General features: G+C 47.3%; 1 protein-coding gene across 2 annotated transcripts in view; it reads left to right on the forward strand.

The window, feature by feature from the left end:
* Nucleotides 1-7865: 7865 nt before the first annotated feature.
* The window catches only part of SLC25A19 (solute carrier family 25 member 19), a 14737-nt gene continuing 5375 nt past the window's right edge, over nucleotides 7866-17227 (forward strand). The window contains exons 1-6 of one of the 2 annotated variants that reach the window (XM_023729245.1): nucleotides 7866-8024; nucleotides 8502-8554; nucleotides 11865-12016; nucleotides 12119-12288; nucleotides 12488-12643; nucleotides 14302-14472. In XM_023729245.1, the coding sequence (XP_023585013.1) occupies nucleotides 12157-12288; nucleotides 12488-12643; nucleotides 14302-14472 (459 nt within the window). In that variant the 5' untranslated portion in view covers nucleotides 7866-8024; nucleotides 8502-8554; nucleotides 11865-12016; nucleotides 12119-12156. Of the gene's footprint in view, nucleotides 8025-8501; nucleotides 8555-11864; nucleotides 12017-12073; nucleotides 12289-12487; nucleotides 12644-14301; nucleotides 14473-17227 lie in introns of those variants that run through there. The other variant, XM_023729246.1, reaches the window with a different exon arrangement.

Raw genomic sequence — 17227 nt, forward strand, 5'->3', positions numbered from 1 at the left:
AAATCCAGGGTGGAAAGGAGGAGTGTGCTGTCACAGTACAGGGAGAGCAACTAGGGTCACATAACAATCTGTGTATAAATTTTTGTATGAGAGACTGACTTGAATTGTAAACTTTCACTTAAAGTACAACAATTAAAAAAGAAAAAGAAAAATTGTGCAGAAAGTATAGAGTTCCTATATACCTCCTTCCCCTGCATATCTCTTCTCCTATTAACATCTCGCATTCATGTGGTACATTTGCTACCATTGATGAACCAATACATTATTATTAACCAAAGTCCATAGTTTACATTAGGGTTCACTTCTTTGTGTCATATGGCTCGACAAATGCTTAATACCGTGTGTCCACCATTATACTATCATACAGAATCATTTCACTGCCCTAAAAATGCCCTGGGCTCCACCTAGTTGTCTCCCTCTCCTCCTCCTGGCCCCCTGGCAGCCGCTGATCTTTTTATCATCTCTATAGTTTTGCTTTTTCCAGAACGTTATGTAGTTGGAGTCATACAGTATGTAGCTTTTTCAGACTGGTTTCTTTCACTTGCGTTGTTAGGTGCCATCAAGTTGATTTCAACTCACAAAGACGCATGTGACAGAGTAGAACTGCCTCCATAGGGTTTTCTAGATTGTAATCTTTACAGAAGGAGATCACCAGGTCTTTCTCCCATGAAGACACTGGATGCGTTTGAAACGCCAACCTTTCAGTTAGCAGCCAAGCGCTTAACCATTGTGCAACCAGGGCTTCTAGGTTTCTCCATGTCTTTTCATGGCTTGATGGCTTATTTCTTTTTACCGCTGAATAATACTCCATTGTATGGATGCACCCCAGTTTGTTTATCCGTTCACCTGTTGAAGGACATCTTGGTTACTAGTCTTCTTTTATTTTTAAGAATGGACAAACTAATGGCAAAATCCAACTGGATTTTCTCTCTGAGAGAAGCGGAACTGCTATTTTCAGGCTGTTTGTTCCTTCAGTCATTCAACAAACATTCCTCGAGCATCTTTACCAGACCCTCGGAGAAAGAGGCATGAGATATGGTCATTATCTTTAAGGAGTTCCCCAACTGCTGGAGAACCAGATAGGAGACCTGATGGCACAGTGGTTAAGAGCTTAGCTGCTAACCAAAACGTCAGCAGTTTGAATCCACCTGCCGCCCTTGGAAACCCAATGGGGTAGTTCTACTCTGTCCTATAGGATCGCTATGAGTTAGAATTGGCTCGACAGCAACAGGTTTGGGTTTTGGTTAGAGCACAAGGCGAGAGGAGCTTTAATACTGGTGTGTGCAGATAGCTGGGGAAGCCAAAGAAGAGGGAAAACTCCAGGCATGACACCTGGAGAAGGTGGACTTTGAGATGAGCCTTAGCGGGCTGGGGGTGGCAGGCAGAGGAGGAGAGGAAGAGCATTTCAGAACATTCGTCACTCGTATTGGGAGAATAATAACATCATCACCCTGGCTCCCTGTGGGTTTGAGGAGCTTCCAAACCATTTTCTTTAGAGCCTAGTTCTTAGATTTGGGGCTCCCAGAAACAAGGATATGTACCCCTAATTCAGTCATCCTTGAGTCAGGCAGAACCAGAAGTCATGGGGCTAGAAGACAAGGTCTTTGGTTGGCAGGGGGCATGCCAACCCTTCAGCCACACAGACACCTCTTCCTTCGCCGTGCGGCTGCACTCACTCTCTTCCTCTGTGCATTTGGTGGTGGGGGTGAAGACGGGCTTCCCCCGAACAGAGCAGGAACCTCGCCTCAGGGAAGCTAAGAAATGGGTGATGGGTGGGGTGTTGTCAGCCACAAAGATTGTCGATCTGGTTAGAGAGAACCAAATGCCAAAAACCGAAAGCTGGAAGCCAGAGAGCCCTCCAGCCTCCTTGGAACCCCCTCCCCTTGAGACTGACTTTGGCCCTCCTCCCCCACAGCCTCCTGAGGTGTTGCTCTACTCAGAAGTGCAACAGAAGGAGGTTGAAATTGAATTGCTCTTGAAAGTTACTGGACAGTAAATCCTCTTATTATTTTTTTTCTTTTTTCTTGGTTGGTTTACTGGTGGTTGAGTCATTTGCTGAGTGAACTTGAAAGGACAGAAAAAGGAACTGTCTCAGAAACTCCTCTATCTTTGGCCCCTCAGCCTGTCAGAACTTCCTCTCGAATTCTCTAACGGCTGTTGGTTTTTCATGGTTTTCTCATACTTACACTCTGAAGTTTAAAAAGACAAAAATAAACTCAAGCGTCCATCGACAGATGAATAGATGAACAAACTGTGGTATATCCATGCAATGGAATATTATTCATCCACGAAAAGGAAAAAAGTACTGATACGTGCTACAATGTGCAAAAACATTCTGCGAATTACAGAATCGGAAAAGAAAAAAAAATATTCTGCTAAGCGTAAGAAGCCATACACAAAGGGCCACATATTGTCTAATTCCATTTATATGAAATGTCCAGACTAGGCAAATCCATAGAGACAGAATGCAGATTGGTGGTTGCCAGGGGCTGGGGTGAGGCAGTCATGGGGAGTAGCTGCTTAATGGGTACTGGGTTTCCTTTTGGGGTGATGAAAATGTTTTGGAACTAAATAGTGGTAGTGGTGGTGGCACAGGATTGTGAGTGAACTTAATGCCACTGAATTGTGCACTTTAAAATAGTTAATTTTATATGATGTGAATTTCCCCTGAATTAAAAAAAAAAAGATGGGAAACAGAGGCCTTTCATCCCGTCCTAAATCACAAGAAAGGAGAAAGAAACACGGACAAGATTAGAATGATAAGCTGGGATGTGGACCCCCGATTCAGTGTTTCTCCAAATGTGGCCCAGCAACCAGATTGCTTGTTCCCAGGATTCACCTCAGAGGTCCCAATCAAGGTCTCTGTGGAGGAGGTGACCTGCAGATTTAAATAAGCGCCCCAGGTGACATGCAGCAGCTGAAATTGAGACCCCCTCCCTGTGTTTACTACAAATGCAGAGTTTCAGGCCTGTGGCAATGTGGAGGCAGCGAGGCTCAGACAGCCTGTAGTCCAACCCCTTCATTTTAGAGAGGGAGCAACTGCAGCCCTGAGAAGGGAAGTAACTTGCCAAAGACCCGCGGCAAGTTGCCTCCCGGTTCTCAGGCCTCTTACAGACAGCACGGCTGACAAACTCACTCAGGTGTTAACTTGTTGTTAGGTGTCGTCGAGTCGGTTCCGACTCACAGTGGCCCTGTGTACAACGGAACAGAACACTGCCCGGTCCAAGAGACTCTTTCAACTCAGCAGCAGGCTGGGGCAGCTGTCACATACCAACTCTGTCTGGTCAAGGCCAAGGAGCTATTTACTCCCGCTGAGGAGGTGGGGAAAGTCCAAAGGTGCTTTTAATAGGTCTGTTTAGGGTAAGTGTTGATGAGGTCACAGAAGGATTCATTTCCCCAAACTAACAGGAACCATTATTTTCCAGGTTCTCTTTTCACATGACATGATTTACTAAGTATAATTAACTTGAAGTGACCAGATTTCAAATATGCAAAAGCTCAAGGCAGGGCCCAAGTCCAGGAAAACTGACACCTACCAGGAAGGGAAAAGGAGAAATCTTAGCCAGGCCACCCATTTGTCATCTGACCGTGAGGAACCGTGAGCGCATCACCCGTCCCCTCTGGCCCCCGCTGGACTAAATGACCTCCGTAAGTCCTTCCTGTTCTGATGACCTGTGACTCCCTGAGTATAACTGATTCTATAATTAGCTTGTTGTCGAAAGTCCTTCTTGGCGTATCCCCTATTGGGAAGTACTAACTCACCCAGAGACACCTCGGAAGTAAGGCCTGGCAATCTGCTTCCAAAAGGTCACAGCACTGAAAACACTATGGAGGACAGTTCTACTCTGCACACATGGGGTCACCCTGAGTCAGAATCTACTTGATGGCAACCAACAACATTCTAAAATGTGTGCTTGTCAACTGGACGAAACCGAAAGCTAATAAGTTTCCTGAACACAACCAAACACTACAAGGGACAGAGTAGCAGGGGCGGGGGTCTGGGGACCATAGTTTCAGGGGACATCTATGTCAATGGCATAACAAAGTTTATTAAGAAAATGTTTTGCACCCCACTTTGGTGAGTGATGTCTGGGGCCTTAAAAGCTTGCGAGCAGCCATGTAAGATGCATCAATTGGTCCCAACTCACCTGGAGCAAAGAAGAATGAAGAACACCACAGACACAAGGGAAATATTAGCCCAAGAGACAAAAGGGCCACATAAACCAGAGAGTCCATTAGTGTGAGACCAGAAGAACTAGCTGGTGCCCGGCTACCACCAATGACCGCCCTGACAGGGAACACAACAGAGAGTCCTTGACAGAGCAGGAGAAAAGTGTGGTGCAGAACTCAAATTCATGTAAAAAGACCAGACTTAATGGTCTGACTGAGACTAGAGGAACCCCAGAAGACATGGCCCCCGGACTCTCTGTTAACCCAGCACTAAAACCATTCCCGAAGCCAACTCTTCAGACAAAGATTAGACTGGACTATAAAACATAAAATAATACTCGTGAAGAGTGTGTTTCTTAGTTCAAGTAGGTACACGAGATTAAATGGGCAGCTCCTGTCTGGAGGCAGGATGAGAATGCAGAAAGGGACAGGAGCTGGTTGAATAGACACGGGAAACTCAGGGTGGAGAGGAGTGTGCTGTCACATTATAAGGACTGTAACTAGTGTCACATAACAATGTGTATAAATTTTCATCTGAGAAATTAGCTTCAGCTGTAAACTTTCACCTAAAGCACAATAAATAAATTTAAAAAAAGAAGAAAAATATGTACTTGTTCTAGTGCAAGAGAACAAAGTAGAACCAAACATATCTGTTACGGATTGAGTGTGTCCCCCAAAAATGTATATCCATTTGGCTAGGCCATGATTTCCAGTATTGTGTGATTGTCCGCCATTTTGTCATCTGATGTGATTTTCCTATGTGTTGTAAATCCTATCTCTATGATGTTAATAAGACAGGATTAGTGGCAGTTATGTTAATGAGGCAGGACTCAATCTACAAGATCAGATTGTGTCTTAAACCAATCTCTTTTGAGATATAACAGAAGTGAGCAGAGAGACATGGGGACCTCATACCACCAAGAAAACGCCAGGAACAAGGTGCATCCTTTGGACCCAAGGTTGCTGTGCTGAGATGCTCCTAGACCAGGGGAAGATTGATGACAAAGACCTTCCTCCAGAGCCGACAGAGGGAGAAAGCCTTGCCTTGGAGATGACGCCCTGAATTCGGACTTCTAGCCTACTAGACTGTGAGAGAATAAACTGTTAAAGCCATCCACTTGTGGTATTTCTGTTATAACAGCACTAGATAACTAAGACAGTATCTTTAGCTGAAGAGAGTATCTGGAGAGTGGTTAGTGGTCAACTGACCTGGAAAATAGAGACGTAATACGAAGGCTGGGAACCCCTGGGTAAATCTGATAATCTCTAAGCAAGGAGACAAGGAGGAAGTGAGTGAGAAAAAAGGTATCTCTGAAGGGAATGGAAAGGAACAATTTCAAGAAAGGCAGGAAGTCAAAATTCTGAATCAGGTTCTGCCCATTGTGGGCCATCTTAACATTTTTAAACTACCCTTTTCCTGGGTGGACAATGCTTATCACTTTGTTCAGAGTGAAAAAGCAGAAGTTGAAATGGTGTATATAGACAAACAACTGATTTTTGTCAAAGGTGCAAAAAGCAATTCAGTAGAAAAAATATCAGACTTCTCAACAAAAAAGTATTCCAGTTCCTGGAACAACTGAATATCCAAATGCAAAGACCGAACTTCAATCCATACCTCAAACCATACACAAAAATGAACTCAAAATGGATCAGAGGCCTAAATGTAAACCCTAAAATAGTAACGTTTCTAGTAGAAAACAGGAGAAAATCTTTATAATCTTGGGTTAGGCAAAGATTTCTTTTAGGCTAAGATTTCTTAGGTATAATACTACGGTGCGATGGGTTGTTTTTATATGGCCTTTCTAGCCATGGTTTTCTAACTCCCACCAAATGACTGCCTGGCAAATGAGGTGCTTGTGGTCCACGAAGGGGATTGCAAATAATGTAAATAAGGTGCATGGCACCCTTGTGCGTGTGTGGTGGGGGGGACCATGCAAATAAGGTGTTTGGAACCCTAACAAGGGGATCGGTCAGTTTTGCCATCCCTCTAGGCTTAAAGGGAGAGAGAGAGAGAGGGACTGTAATATGGAAAACACTGAGGGACTGCGGTGGAGCTTGCCAATGTCCCAGGGAGCTAACAGGTATTAACACTTGCCTGAGAAGGCCCCCAGCAAGCTTGGAGACAGAGGGCGAGAAGCTGCCCTGATGGAGGAACTGTGTCCTGAGCTGTTGTTCCTGTTACTTCCAGGTTAATCCGGATCCCTAGTTGTACCCTATTACTTCCCTAATAAGCCACTTAAGCATAAGTACAGGTTGTGAGTTCTGTGAGACATTGCAGAGACTTACCGAACCCAAAGACAGAAGGGACAGTACTGAGGAGAAGGGGAGTAGTGGTGTTAGAGAAGACCGAGTGGTACAGCAGTTTGGGATATCGTTAACTTTTCTGCCTCACAGGAACCAGCTTTGTGCTGATCCTTATAAAATAAATTATACAATTAGATACCAAAAGCATGATCCATAAAAGGAAAAAAAAAATCAATAAATTAGACTTATTAAAGTGAAAAACTGCTCTTTGAAAGACACAAGAATGAAACCACAAGCCACAAACTGGGAGAAAATATTTAAAATTGATACATGACATCCATAAATATAAAGAACTCTCAAAACTCAACAATAAGAAATGTCTTCTGCAGAAAGGGCCACATAAACTGGAGACTTCATCAGCCTGAGACCAGAAGAACTAGATGGTGCCCAGCTACCACCAATGACCGCCCTGACAGGGAACACAACAGAGACTCCGGGATGGAGCAGGAGAAAGGTGGGGTGCAGAACTCAAATTCTAGTAAGAAGACCAAACTTAATGGTCCTACTGAGACTGGAGGAACCCCGGAAAGCAAGGCCCCTGGATTCTCTATCAGCCCAGAACTAAATTTCTGAGGCCAACTCTTCAGACAGGGATTGGACTGGACTGTGGGACATAAGTGATATCGTGAGGAGTGTGCCTCTTAGCTCAAGTAAATACAAGAGACTAAACGGGCAGCTTCCGTCCGGAGGTGAGATGGGAAGGCAGAGAGGGTTAGGAGCTGGTTGAAGGGACATGGGGAATCTGGGGAGGAAAGGAGGAGTGTGCTGTCACAGTATGGGGCGAGCAATTAGAGCCACATAACAATGTATGTATAAATTTTTGTATGGGGAAAAAATAAAGAACTGTGTTCAAAACTTTAAAAAAAAGCCTTCTGTAAATATGGCTATATTATTTCTATAACGAGAAATTATGTATAATAAACCTTAAAAAAACAAAAATTCTTCTTTGGCCGGTTCGCTTTGGTATTAAAACCCCACGTTTTCTCCCAGGTCCTGCGGGTTTTTGCTAGACTTCCAGCCATCTTTTCCAAGTTTATATTACGCGGGTTCTAAGACAACGAGGGTTTTGAAGGAAGCAGGTCAAGTTCAAAGCGCCCCCATCCTCTCGCTCTTCCGCTGTCTGACTCCCGAGTTACGCGCCACTCAGTGCGGCGACCTCCATCGTCACAGCGGCCGTTGGCGACCCGCCTCCTACCGACGGGCCGGTAGCGTCCGCCTGCGCGCGTGCGCACAGCGAGACTACAGCCCCCAGGAGGCCCTGCGCCTCGCCGGGGAAACACTCAGTAAAGGCGGACTACATTGCCCAGAAACACCTAGCGGGAGACGGTCACTGGGCCCTGTGCGTAACCCACTGGTCTAGCGTCTGTCGTTGGCTCAGCGGTGACTGGCTCAGGGTCCCGTCAGTTATGGCGCGCGCAGTTAAGTTTTGCTGTTGGGCCGCATGAGTCGCGAGGGAGAGGAGAGTGTGGGGAGACCGGCGGTGACCGCCGAGCCGGGTGAATGACCTCTACCTCAGCCCTCCTCACCGCCACCTCGGAGACTTCACCCTGGTGAGTCGGGCGGGCCGGGGGGAGCACACACGCGCGGGTACCCACGCGGGGCGGGACTGTACACACACGTGTCACACCCGACCTGAGAAACATCTCACGGGCGCAGGAAGCACCTGGACAGAGTCGCACCCACCTCGTGGGTGTCTTCTCATACTTGGGACTAAAACACACCCTGAGGCACACGTGGACACCTGTGTAGACGCGTGGGGACATCTGCAGAGAACCTGCAGCGTGGGAAGGCTGGACACATGCGCACATGAGCCCTCGCTTGCACCGCGGGACACCTGTGTACATGAAGACCCGGGCTTCTGCAGAGAAGGGGGATGAAGGCAAACTCTGACCACACATCCCATCCACCCTGCCGCTCACACCAGCAGCCGGCCGGGTCTCTGGCACTGCACGTCTTCAGGGTGCTGTCTTATATATATATATATATACTGCATATAATCATATTTCGTTTTTATCTTGTCTCTTTAGGTAAATATCAAGGCTTATTGGTATAAGAAGGAATTTTTGAACAAGTATAAAAAGTAAGGCCACCACTGAACTATGTATTTAACAAGTTCTTTTACGTTATTGTTAGTTGCCATCCAGTGGATTCTGACTCATGTGACCCCATGTGTGCAGAATAGAACTGCATATAGAGTTTTCAAGGCTGTGACCTTTCAGAAGCAGATGGCCAGGCCTGTCCTACCAGGCGCCTCTGGGTGGGTTCCAGTGGCCAGCCTTTCGGCTAGTAATCCAGCGCTTAACCGTTCACATACATCATCTTCCATGATCCTCCCAGCTCTGTGGGCTACACAGGGCAGACATCATGCCCATTTTCCAGAAGAGAAAACTGAGCCCAGGGTAAAGAAACCTGCCCAAGGTGCGCAGGAGAGGCAGCCCTTGAATTTAGGCTTCTTGGTCTGAGGTCTAAGGTTATGTCAGCTATGCTGAGCTGCTTATTTATAGAAACGTCTCTGGCACAACCTAGCCACCCCCACCACCTCAGGTGGTGGTTCTTGCACTTACAGGCAGGGCTCCCTGAGTGAAGAGCCTGATCCCTCCAGTCCCATCCTGAAACAGCCACAACACCTGCTCCTCACTGGGGCACTCCCCCACCCCACCCCCAGTGTGACCTCAGCAGTCTCTGGGTAACCTTGGGAGAGCCCTTGCCTCTCAATCACCTGTCCCATCTCCAAACTGCACCTCACAGGCACCTCGGGAGATACAACTTGAGTTATGTCACAGAGAAGTGGATAGGAAAGGCCACGTCTCCTCATTTGAGGTATGGGAAGAAGGTATCAAGAAATGGACACGTTCCTGGCAGGGGGTAGGAGGTTTCGTACCGTTAGACTTTTAATAAAATGTGATTTTAGAATAATTTGCCAGTAGAGCCCCGTGGAAGTGTCTTGTTAATTTTCAGGATAGAGTGGAACATTACTTTGGTCTTTGAGAAAAGTGTTTGAGGACTTGGGGCTGAATTCCAAGCCCTCAGAGTTCCAGGGTGGGTACGAGGAGAAAAAGAAGCAATGATGGGGTTGGGGAGAGGGAAGGGAAGGATACATTTGCTCTGGGGTTGTCACTGTGTAGGTAGTGACTTCCCCATTAGTAAAGGTATTCGAGAACTAGGTAACCTCTTAGATCCCTTCTAAATTCATTATATATATATATTTTTTCCATAACAAATTCAAACTATAGAAGTGTATAAAGATGTAGGGAGAGATTACCCTCTGTTTTCCCTGTGCAACTCTTCCCTCAGAAATAACCTTACTGACGTCCTGATGGTGTGTGTGTCATTACACACCTTTTCCCATGTTTTATACAGTTCTAGAGTGTATATGGGTCTTGCTGTTTTTCCTTTACGAAAAATGGGATTATACTGTACATACTGTTCTGAAACCTGCTTTTTTCATGCTATTGTGACACCTGGTGGTGTAGTGGTTAAGAGCTCAGCTGCACACCAAAAGGTCGGCAGTTTGAATCCACCAGCTGCTCCTTGCAAACTCCGTGGGGCAGTTCTGCTCTGTCCTATAGAATCACTATGAGTCGGAATGGACTTGATGGCAACTCGTTTGGTTTATTATGACACCTTTACAGGTGAGTGTGTATAGCTCGGGCTCATTCTTTGTAATGGCTGCATAGGATTCCCTTGCATGAGTGTGACTTACTGTGTTCATCCATCCCTCAATTGAAGAGCAAAGGAGCCCTGGTGGTATAGTGGTTAAAGTGCTCGGCTGCTAACGGAAAGGTCTGCAGTTTTGAATCCACCAGCCACTCTGCGGGGGAAAGATGTGGCAGTCTGCTTCTGTAAAGATTACGGCCTTGGAAACCCTATGAACAGTTCTACTCTGTCCTACTACAGGGTCACTATGAGCTGGCAACAGGTTTGAGTTTTTTTGGTTTGATTGATGAGCATTTAGGTTGCATCCAGTTTTACAAATAATGATGTAATACATAAGATTCTGTACACTCGTGCTAGTATTTCTCTAGATCAGTGGTTCTCAAATAGGGCCAATTTTGCCCCCAGGGGACTTTTTAACAATGGCTGGAGACATTTTTGATTATTACCTGGGTGAGGGGAGGGGGCCTGGTACTGGCATTGAGTGGGTAGAGACCAGGGATGCTGCTAAACTCCCGCAGTGCACAGGACAGCCCCACAGCGAGGGATCATTCGGTCCAAAATATCAATAGTGGTGTAGAGAAACCCTGGTCTAGAGAAAAATGGAATTAGGTATTTTCAAAATAAACATATAATTAAAAAGTCCCCAGTGCCCAACAAATTATGCGTAGCTACTGGGTGGAATATTGTTCAGCCATTCAGAATGATACTTACGAAGATCACGTAGCGACGTGGAAACGTGCTGTGACAGCTTACATTTTAAAGCCAGGAGACAGAATTGTGTGAAATAGGTAAAAGCCGTGAACAGGAGAAAAACTAGAAGGAAATAACGTGAAGTCAGAAGCGTTAAGACGGTTTTCTTTTTTTCCTCTCTTCCCTACAAGGTCCATGTTACTTCTGCAATCTAAAAGTAATTTGGTTTTTAATCGTGTATTCATTAACTGGTTTTAAAGCCTTCGTTACATGTCAGACACTGTGCTGGTCTGTGGAGATACAGCTGTAATTAGAGCGACTAAGTCCTGCCTATATGGAGCCTGCCTCCTGTGGGCATACACATTGGCGAGGGCTAGAATGCAGAGGAGGAAATAAAGACAGCAGGTGGTGGAGACAGGAGGGGAGCAGGGAAGGCCTTCTGGAGGAGGTGGTCTTCAGCTGAGCCCTGACTGATGAGAGGAGCCAGCCTTGGGAAGAGCGGGGGTGGTGGGTGCTTTCCAGACATGGGAACAGTAGGTGCAAAGCAAGGCAGTAGGTAGGAATGCACCCAGTGTTTTCTACAAACTGCAGAAGCACTGAGACCACACTGGTGAAGTGAGGGAAGGGGACCAGTGGTCCAGAGTGAGGCTGAAGAGGTCAGCAGGGTCTGATCCGACGGGCCCGTCATTTAATAGGGTGGCTCAGCTCCACTGCAGCAGGGTGGACCTGTGTGTGTGGGGGGAATGGGGAAGGGAGGTACCAAGGGGCTCAGGGCTGCTGGGCTCTTCATTAGGTTCACGTGGGTTGTTAGAGAACCCCAAGCCCCGCTCTCTGACCCTGCATGTCTGACAGTCCTCCCCAGCATTCAGCTGTTGTGGGTTCTGCTCCCACTCAGATACAGCCCAGGACTTGACCTCAGCAGGGGTTTGCCCTCAAAGCCAGAGGTCATTGGGAAGCCCAGTGATCTCTGGGAGTCAACATTTCCTACCAGGCTTGCTCATCCATTTAGTCGACAAATATGTATTGCATACTGATGGTGACAGGCTCTGTTCCAGGCACTGGAAGTGCAGGGAGGAACCAATGAGACCCAGCCTTGTGTCCATGGAGCTCACATGCTGGCGGGGGCGAGTCCAGAAACAAATGCCCAGTATGAACGTCCCCGAGTAATGCATGCTGTAAAGAAGAGTGAAGCAGAGTAAGGGGACACAGCTGTGCTGGTTGGGAGGTGGTCTTCAAGCAGAGACCTTGAGGAACTTGCCTTTGTGCTTACTGCTTACTCCCTGGCTCTTGCATTTAGCCTGCTACTGATGGACGTTGTATGGGCCGGAGGCAGGGATGGTCGGCTATGACCCCAGAGCAGATGGCAGGAATATCTCCAAGGTCGAGGTGGCGGTGGCTGGCTCTGTGTCTGGACTTGTCACTCGGGCGCTGGTCAGCCCCCTGGACGTCATCAAGATCCGTTTCCAGGTACCCTTTCCCCCTTTGTCCCTGCAGTGAGCTGGAGGCCAAGTTCAATGTCTCTTGCAAAGACATTCCTAGAACTTGGAATTGTTTGGTCAAGGTGAAGCACTTCTCCATTACCTTCATTATCGTTTCTGAAAGTTCTACTTTTCACCCCACCCCAACCCAACCCCTATCACCTGACCTTTTCCACTTTGGTTCCCAGCTTCAGATTGAGCGCCTGTCCCACAGTGACCCCAGTGCAAAATACCACGGCATCCTACAGGCTGGGAGACAGATTCTGCAGGAGGAGGGCCCAGCAGCTTTCTGGAAAGGACACATCCCAGCCCAGCTTCTCTCCATAGGCTATGGAGCTGTGCAGGTAGGTGGCAGGGGCCTGGCCAGGCCCTTGGGGTGACACTTGCTCAGTGGAGGGGCACAGGGAGGGTGAGACACTCTGGGGTCCGGCAGGAAGAGGCAGTCCACACCCTTCTCACCTGTCTTCATGGGAACCCGCCTGGCCAGTTGGAAGCTTGCTCAGACTGAGCTGTATTGTGGGTGTTCCCTTCCTCCTGCACCCACCCTCAGCGGGAGGCACCCACCCTCAGCGGGAGGCATCCCCCGTCAGCGGGGCTTCAGCAGCAAGAGTCCACTAGGTGTTGCACCCAGCAGGCCGTCTAGACACCATGGCCCCGACGAGGCTGGGCAAATGGCGATACTAATGCTTTCTATTCTGAAGTCGCATTTTCACCTTTGTGACCCATTTGAACGTCACAGCAGCATCATGAGGAAGGTAGAGCAGGTGTTATGTGGATCACAGAGAGGTTAAGCAAGTTGCCTGGGGTCACACAGCCTGTTAGTGGGGAGGCTAAGATTGGAATCCTGGCTTCTGGACGTTTAGTTATTCCTCGTTCACCTAAGCGCCAGTGTATTTCATAGTAGTCATAGTGGTAGTAGCTAGTCTTGTACAATGCTGGTCATGGGCCAGGCCCTGTTCTAAGCACTTCACGTACATTACGTCAGAACAGTCCTTTGAAGTAGGTTCTCTTGTCCCCCCTGATTTACACAAGAGAAGACTCAGGTGAAGAGGTTAGGTAATTACTCAACCAAAATCACCTAGCCAGGAAGTGGCAGAGCCAGGATTGCCACCCAGGCAGGCTAGCGTCAGCGACGTCCCAAACTCTTCCTGCTATGACACGCCAATGGCTCAAGTCAAGTGTCTACCGAGGTGACAGGCCCTCGCCATCCCGTCTCTGCACCAGTCACACAGATAAACACTGCAGCGTGATGACGTGATGTTCTCAGGAAACTGGGCCACCTGGAGCTGGCTGGGGGAAGAGCTGAGTGTCGCGGCTACAGCAGGGGAATGTGCCCCCCAGAAACTCTGCTCCCAGGGGGCCCTCTGCCAGGAATCAGCTAATGACCATCTTTTCCTAGTTGTCAGAAAATTAAGTTAATGGATGGAATTTTCTGATATAAAAAATGTTCCATATATATTTTCTTAGCCCTTTGAGTATTTAGCTGTACTCAAAGAGAGTATCAGATGGCATCTGATTCCTGCACAGGATTACGTATTGATTCTGTTCCGTCACTGCTCTGGCAGAGTGTCTCCTCACCTTGTGCTTGTCCCCATGCCCAGCCCCACCTGGGTTATGGGCGGGTGCTGGGGAGCGTGTGGTCTCTGCTCATTCCCCACGCCTGGCCCCACCTGGGTTATGGGCGGGTGCTGGGGAGCGTGTGGTCTCTGCTTATCCCTGAGCTCAGGCCCCACCTGGGTTATGGACGGGTGCTGGGGAGCGTGTGGTCTCTGCTCATTCCCCACGCCTGGCCCCACCTGGGTTATGGGCGGGTGCTGGGGAGCGTGTGGTCTCTGCTCATTCCCCGCGCCTGGCCCCACCTGGGTTATGGGCGGGTGCTGGGGAGCGTGTGGTCTCTGCTTATCCCTGAGCTCAGGCCCCACCCGGGTTATGGACGGGTGCTGGGGAGCGTGTCTCAGCCTCATTCCCGGGCTGCCCCTGACTTTCCCGCTCACTCTTGCAGTTTTTGTCGTTTGACCTGCTGACCGAGCTGGTGCACAGAGCCAGCGTGTACAATGCCCGCGACTTCTCAATGCACTTTGTGTGTGGCGGCCTGTCTGCCTGCGTGGCCACCCTCGCCATGCACCCCTTGGATGTTCTGCGCACTCGCTTTGCAGCTCAGGGTGAGCCCAGGGTGAGTGGCCAGGGGCCAGAGTGGCCAGGGGCCAGGGAGGGGGAACAGAGGCAGGTGCTACAGAGGTGGGCTCTTTATCCTTAGAGAAGACAAAGCTGGGAGAGCCGTGGATTTTCACCACATGGCTTGTCTGTAGAGCCTCTAACGGTGCTCAGCACCACGCAAGGTGCTGGAGCTTACAGCTCACTGGGAGTCAGAACCACACGTGTAAAACAGAACAAATAAATAGCACAGAGTGGGCTGGGTCAGGGAAGGTGGCTGGGAAAGCAAGACATGAGAGCATGTTGCCGTGTTTTTGTGAGAGCGTGTCTGCTTTCCACAATGAATGGATTGGAGGAAATGGGATGGTTGAGTCAGACTTAGGGCAGAACCTACTGAGAAAGCAAGGGATTGAACCCTGAAATAGACCTCCCCGCCATAATCTCCGATTCCTGAACATATGTAAGAATAGCATCGTGTATGGGTGTACGTGCATGCGTGTGTGTTTTCTCAACAAAGAAAGAAGACTTTTTCTACTGTCTTCCTTCTGCTTTAGGATACTACTGTTTGTGGAGAAGGATTCTTTGCTTAAAAATTTGATCCGGGACCAGTTAAGAATAACTGTTGTTTCAATTCTTCCCGTTCTTTGTGTTGCTTAGGGTGGCGATATTGGGTGGGGTGGTGGCCGTTTTGTGTGGGAGACATCCTGATGACTTGTTTGAGAAGGGCAAAGTCCCCAGGGAACAGTCTGGGAGTAAATGATTGGGGCATAAGAGCTAAATTGCTCTGTATGATAATTCAGTAGAAAATTGGAGTTTTGGGGTAACTGCCCTGGCGGTGAAATGGGATAAGGGGCAGAGAGATGGAGGGGAGGGAGGATGTCTATAGATAGAGGGGACAGGCAGACCTCAGCAACATGGTGGCTGCTGGGCTGAAGAAAAGTTGGCTGGTGACAGTCTTAACTTCTCTGTTCTGGGCTATGCTGTAATTCTCTTATGTTACTTTCAAACCCTTATTAAAGTCTATGAGAAGAAAAAAGTAAAGATGGTTCTAAGAGAAAAGAATATTACCCTTCTGCTTCGACCGTTGAGATATTAGATTCTGGAATGCGTGGACAGTGATCTTTGAGTGACGGTCAGGAGAAGAGACCTGCTTACAGAATGAAAAGCTCACTTTCCAAAACCTCCTCGTGCCTCTTTGCAAACAGCCCCTCCCGCCACCCCAGCCCCTGCTTTCTGACTCCATAGCTTTGCCTTTTCCAGAATGTCGTTATCATTGCAATCATACAGTTTGATGCACTTGGGATTCCTCCCTGTGGTTGTGTCTATGAGGAGTTCCTTCCTTTTTATTGCTGGGTAGTAGCCTATCGGATGGCTACACCGTGGTTTGTTAGTTGAAAGGACATTTGGGGTTTTTGTCCAGTTTCTGGCCATTCCGAACAAAGCTGCTGTAAACAGTCACATTTAGGTAATTGTGTGGACATAAGCTTTCATTCCTCTTGGGTAAATACCTAGGAGTGGGATTGCTGGGTTGTATAGAAAAACCAAGGAGCCCTGGTGGCACAGTGGTTAAGCGCTTGGCAGCTAACAGAAAGGTTAGCAGTTCGAACCCACCAGCCTCTCCGCAGGAGAAGGGTGCGGCAGTCTGCTTCTGTAAAGATACAGCCTTGGAAACGCTACGGGGCAGTTCTACTCTGTCTTATAAGGTCACTATGAGTTGGAATCGACTCAACGGCAGTGGGTTTAGTAAGAATATGTTTAATTTTATAATCTGTAAGAAAATGCCAGACTGTTTTCCAAGTGGCTATACCATTTTGCGTTCGCACCAGCAATTCCAGCTGCCCCGCATCCTCACCAGTACTTAGTGTTACCAGTTTAAAATGTTTATTTTATTTTTAAAAACTTTAGCCATTCTAATAGGTATATAGTGGTATCTCATTGTGCTTTTAATATATATTTGTTTAATGACTAATGTTGAGCATGTTTTCAAGTACTTACTTGTCATCTGTCTGTCTTGTTTGGTAAAGTAGCTGTTCAAATCTTTTGTCCATTTTGTACTGGGTGGTTTATTTTTTTATTCATGAGTTTTGAGAGTTCTTTATATATTCTGGATACAACTCCTTTATGAGATAAGGTTTGGCACCTACTTTTGAGTATGTGCCTTATGTTTTCATTTCCTTAACAGTGTCTTTCAAAGAGCAGAAGTTTTTAATTTTAGTGAAGTCTAATTTATCAGTTTCTTCTTCTATGGATTATGCTTTTAGAACTGTGTCTAAGAAATCTTGACCTAACCCAGGGTCACAAAGATTTTCCTCCAAGAGCTCTTGTTCTCTGAATCTTATCTCTTTAAAAGCATATCTCCTTTTATCATGAAGATACCTTCTCTGTAGTCTGAGAATATTAGTTATTGTGTTGTGGGTGATTTCTTTTTTATTCCGTTTTCTTCTGCTCTCTATGCTGTCTCTTCCTTCCAAATTTTTCCCCCATTTGATCTCTTTGGTCTCTGGTTCTTTTGTTGTTGTTGAGAATATACATAGCAAAGCATATACCAATTCAGCAGTTTATACATGTACAATTCAGTGACACTGATTACATTCTTCGAGTTGTGCAGCCATTCTCACACTACTTTTCTGCATTGTTCCTTCTCCATTAACCTAAACTCACTGCCCCCTAGATAGTTTCCTATCTAATCTTTCAAGTTGCTCTTGTCAGTTTGTCCCATATAGATAGATCTTGAAAGAGCACAATGCTCAAGGAAGACATTCTTTACTAGTTAA

This window comes from Trichechus manatus, unplaced genomic scaffold (assembly GCF_000243295.1).
Source record: "Trichechus manatus latirostris isolate Lorelei unplaced genomic scaffold, TriManLat1.0 scaffold00028, whole genome shotgun sequence".
NCBI classification, from domain to species: Eukaryota; Metazoa; Chordata; class Mammalia; order Sirenia; family Trichechidae; genus Trichechus; species Trichechus manatus.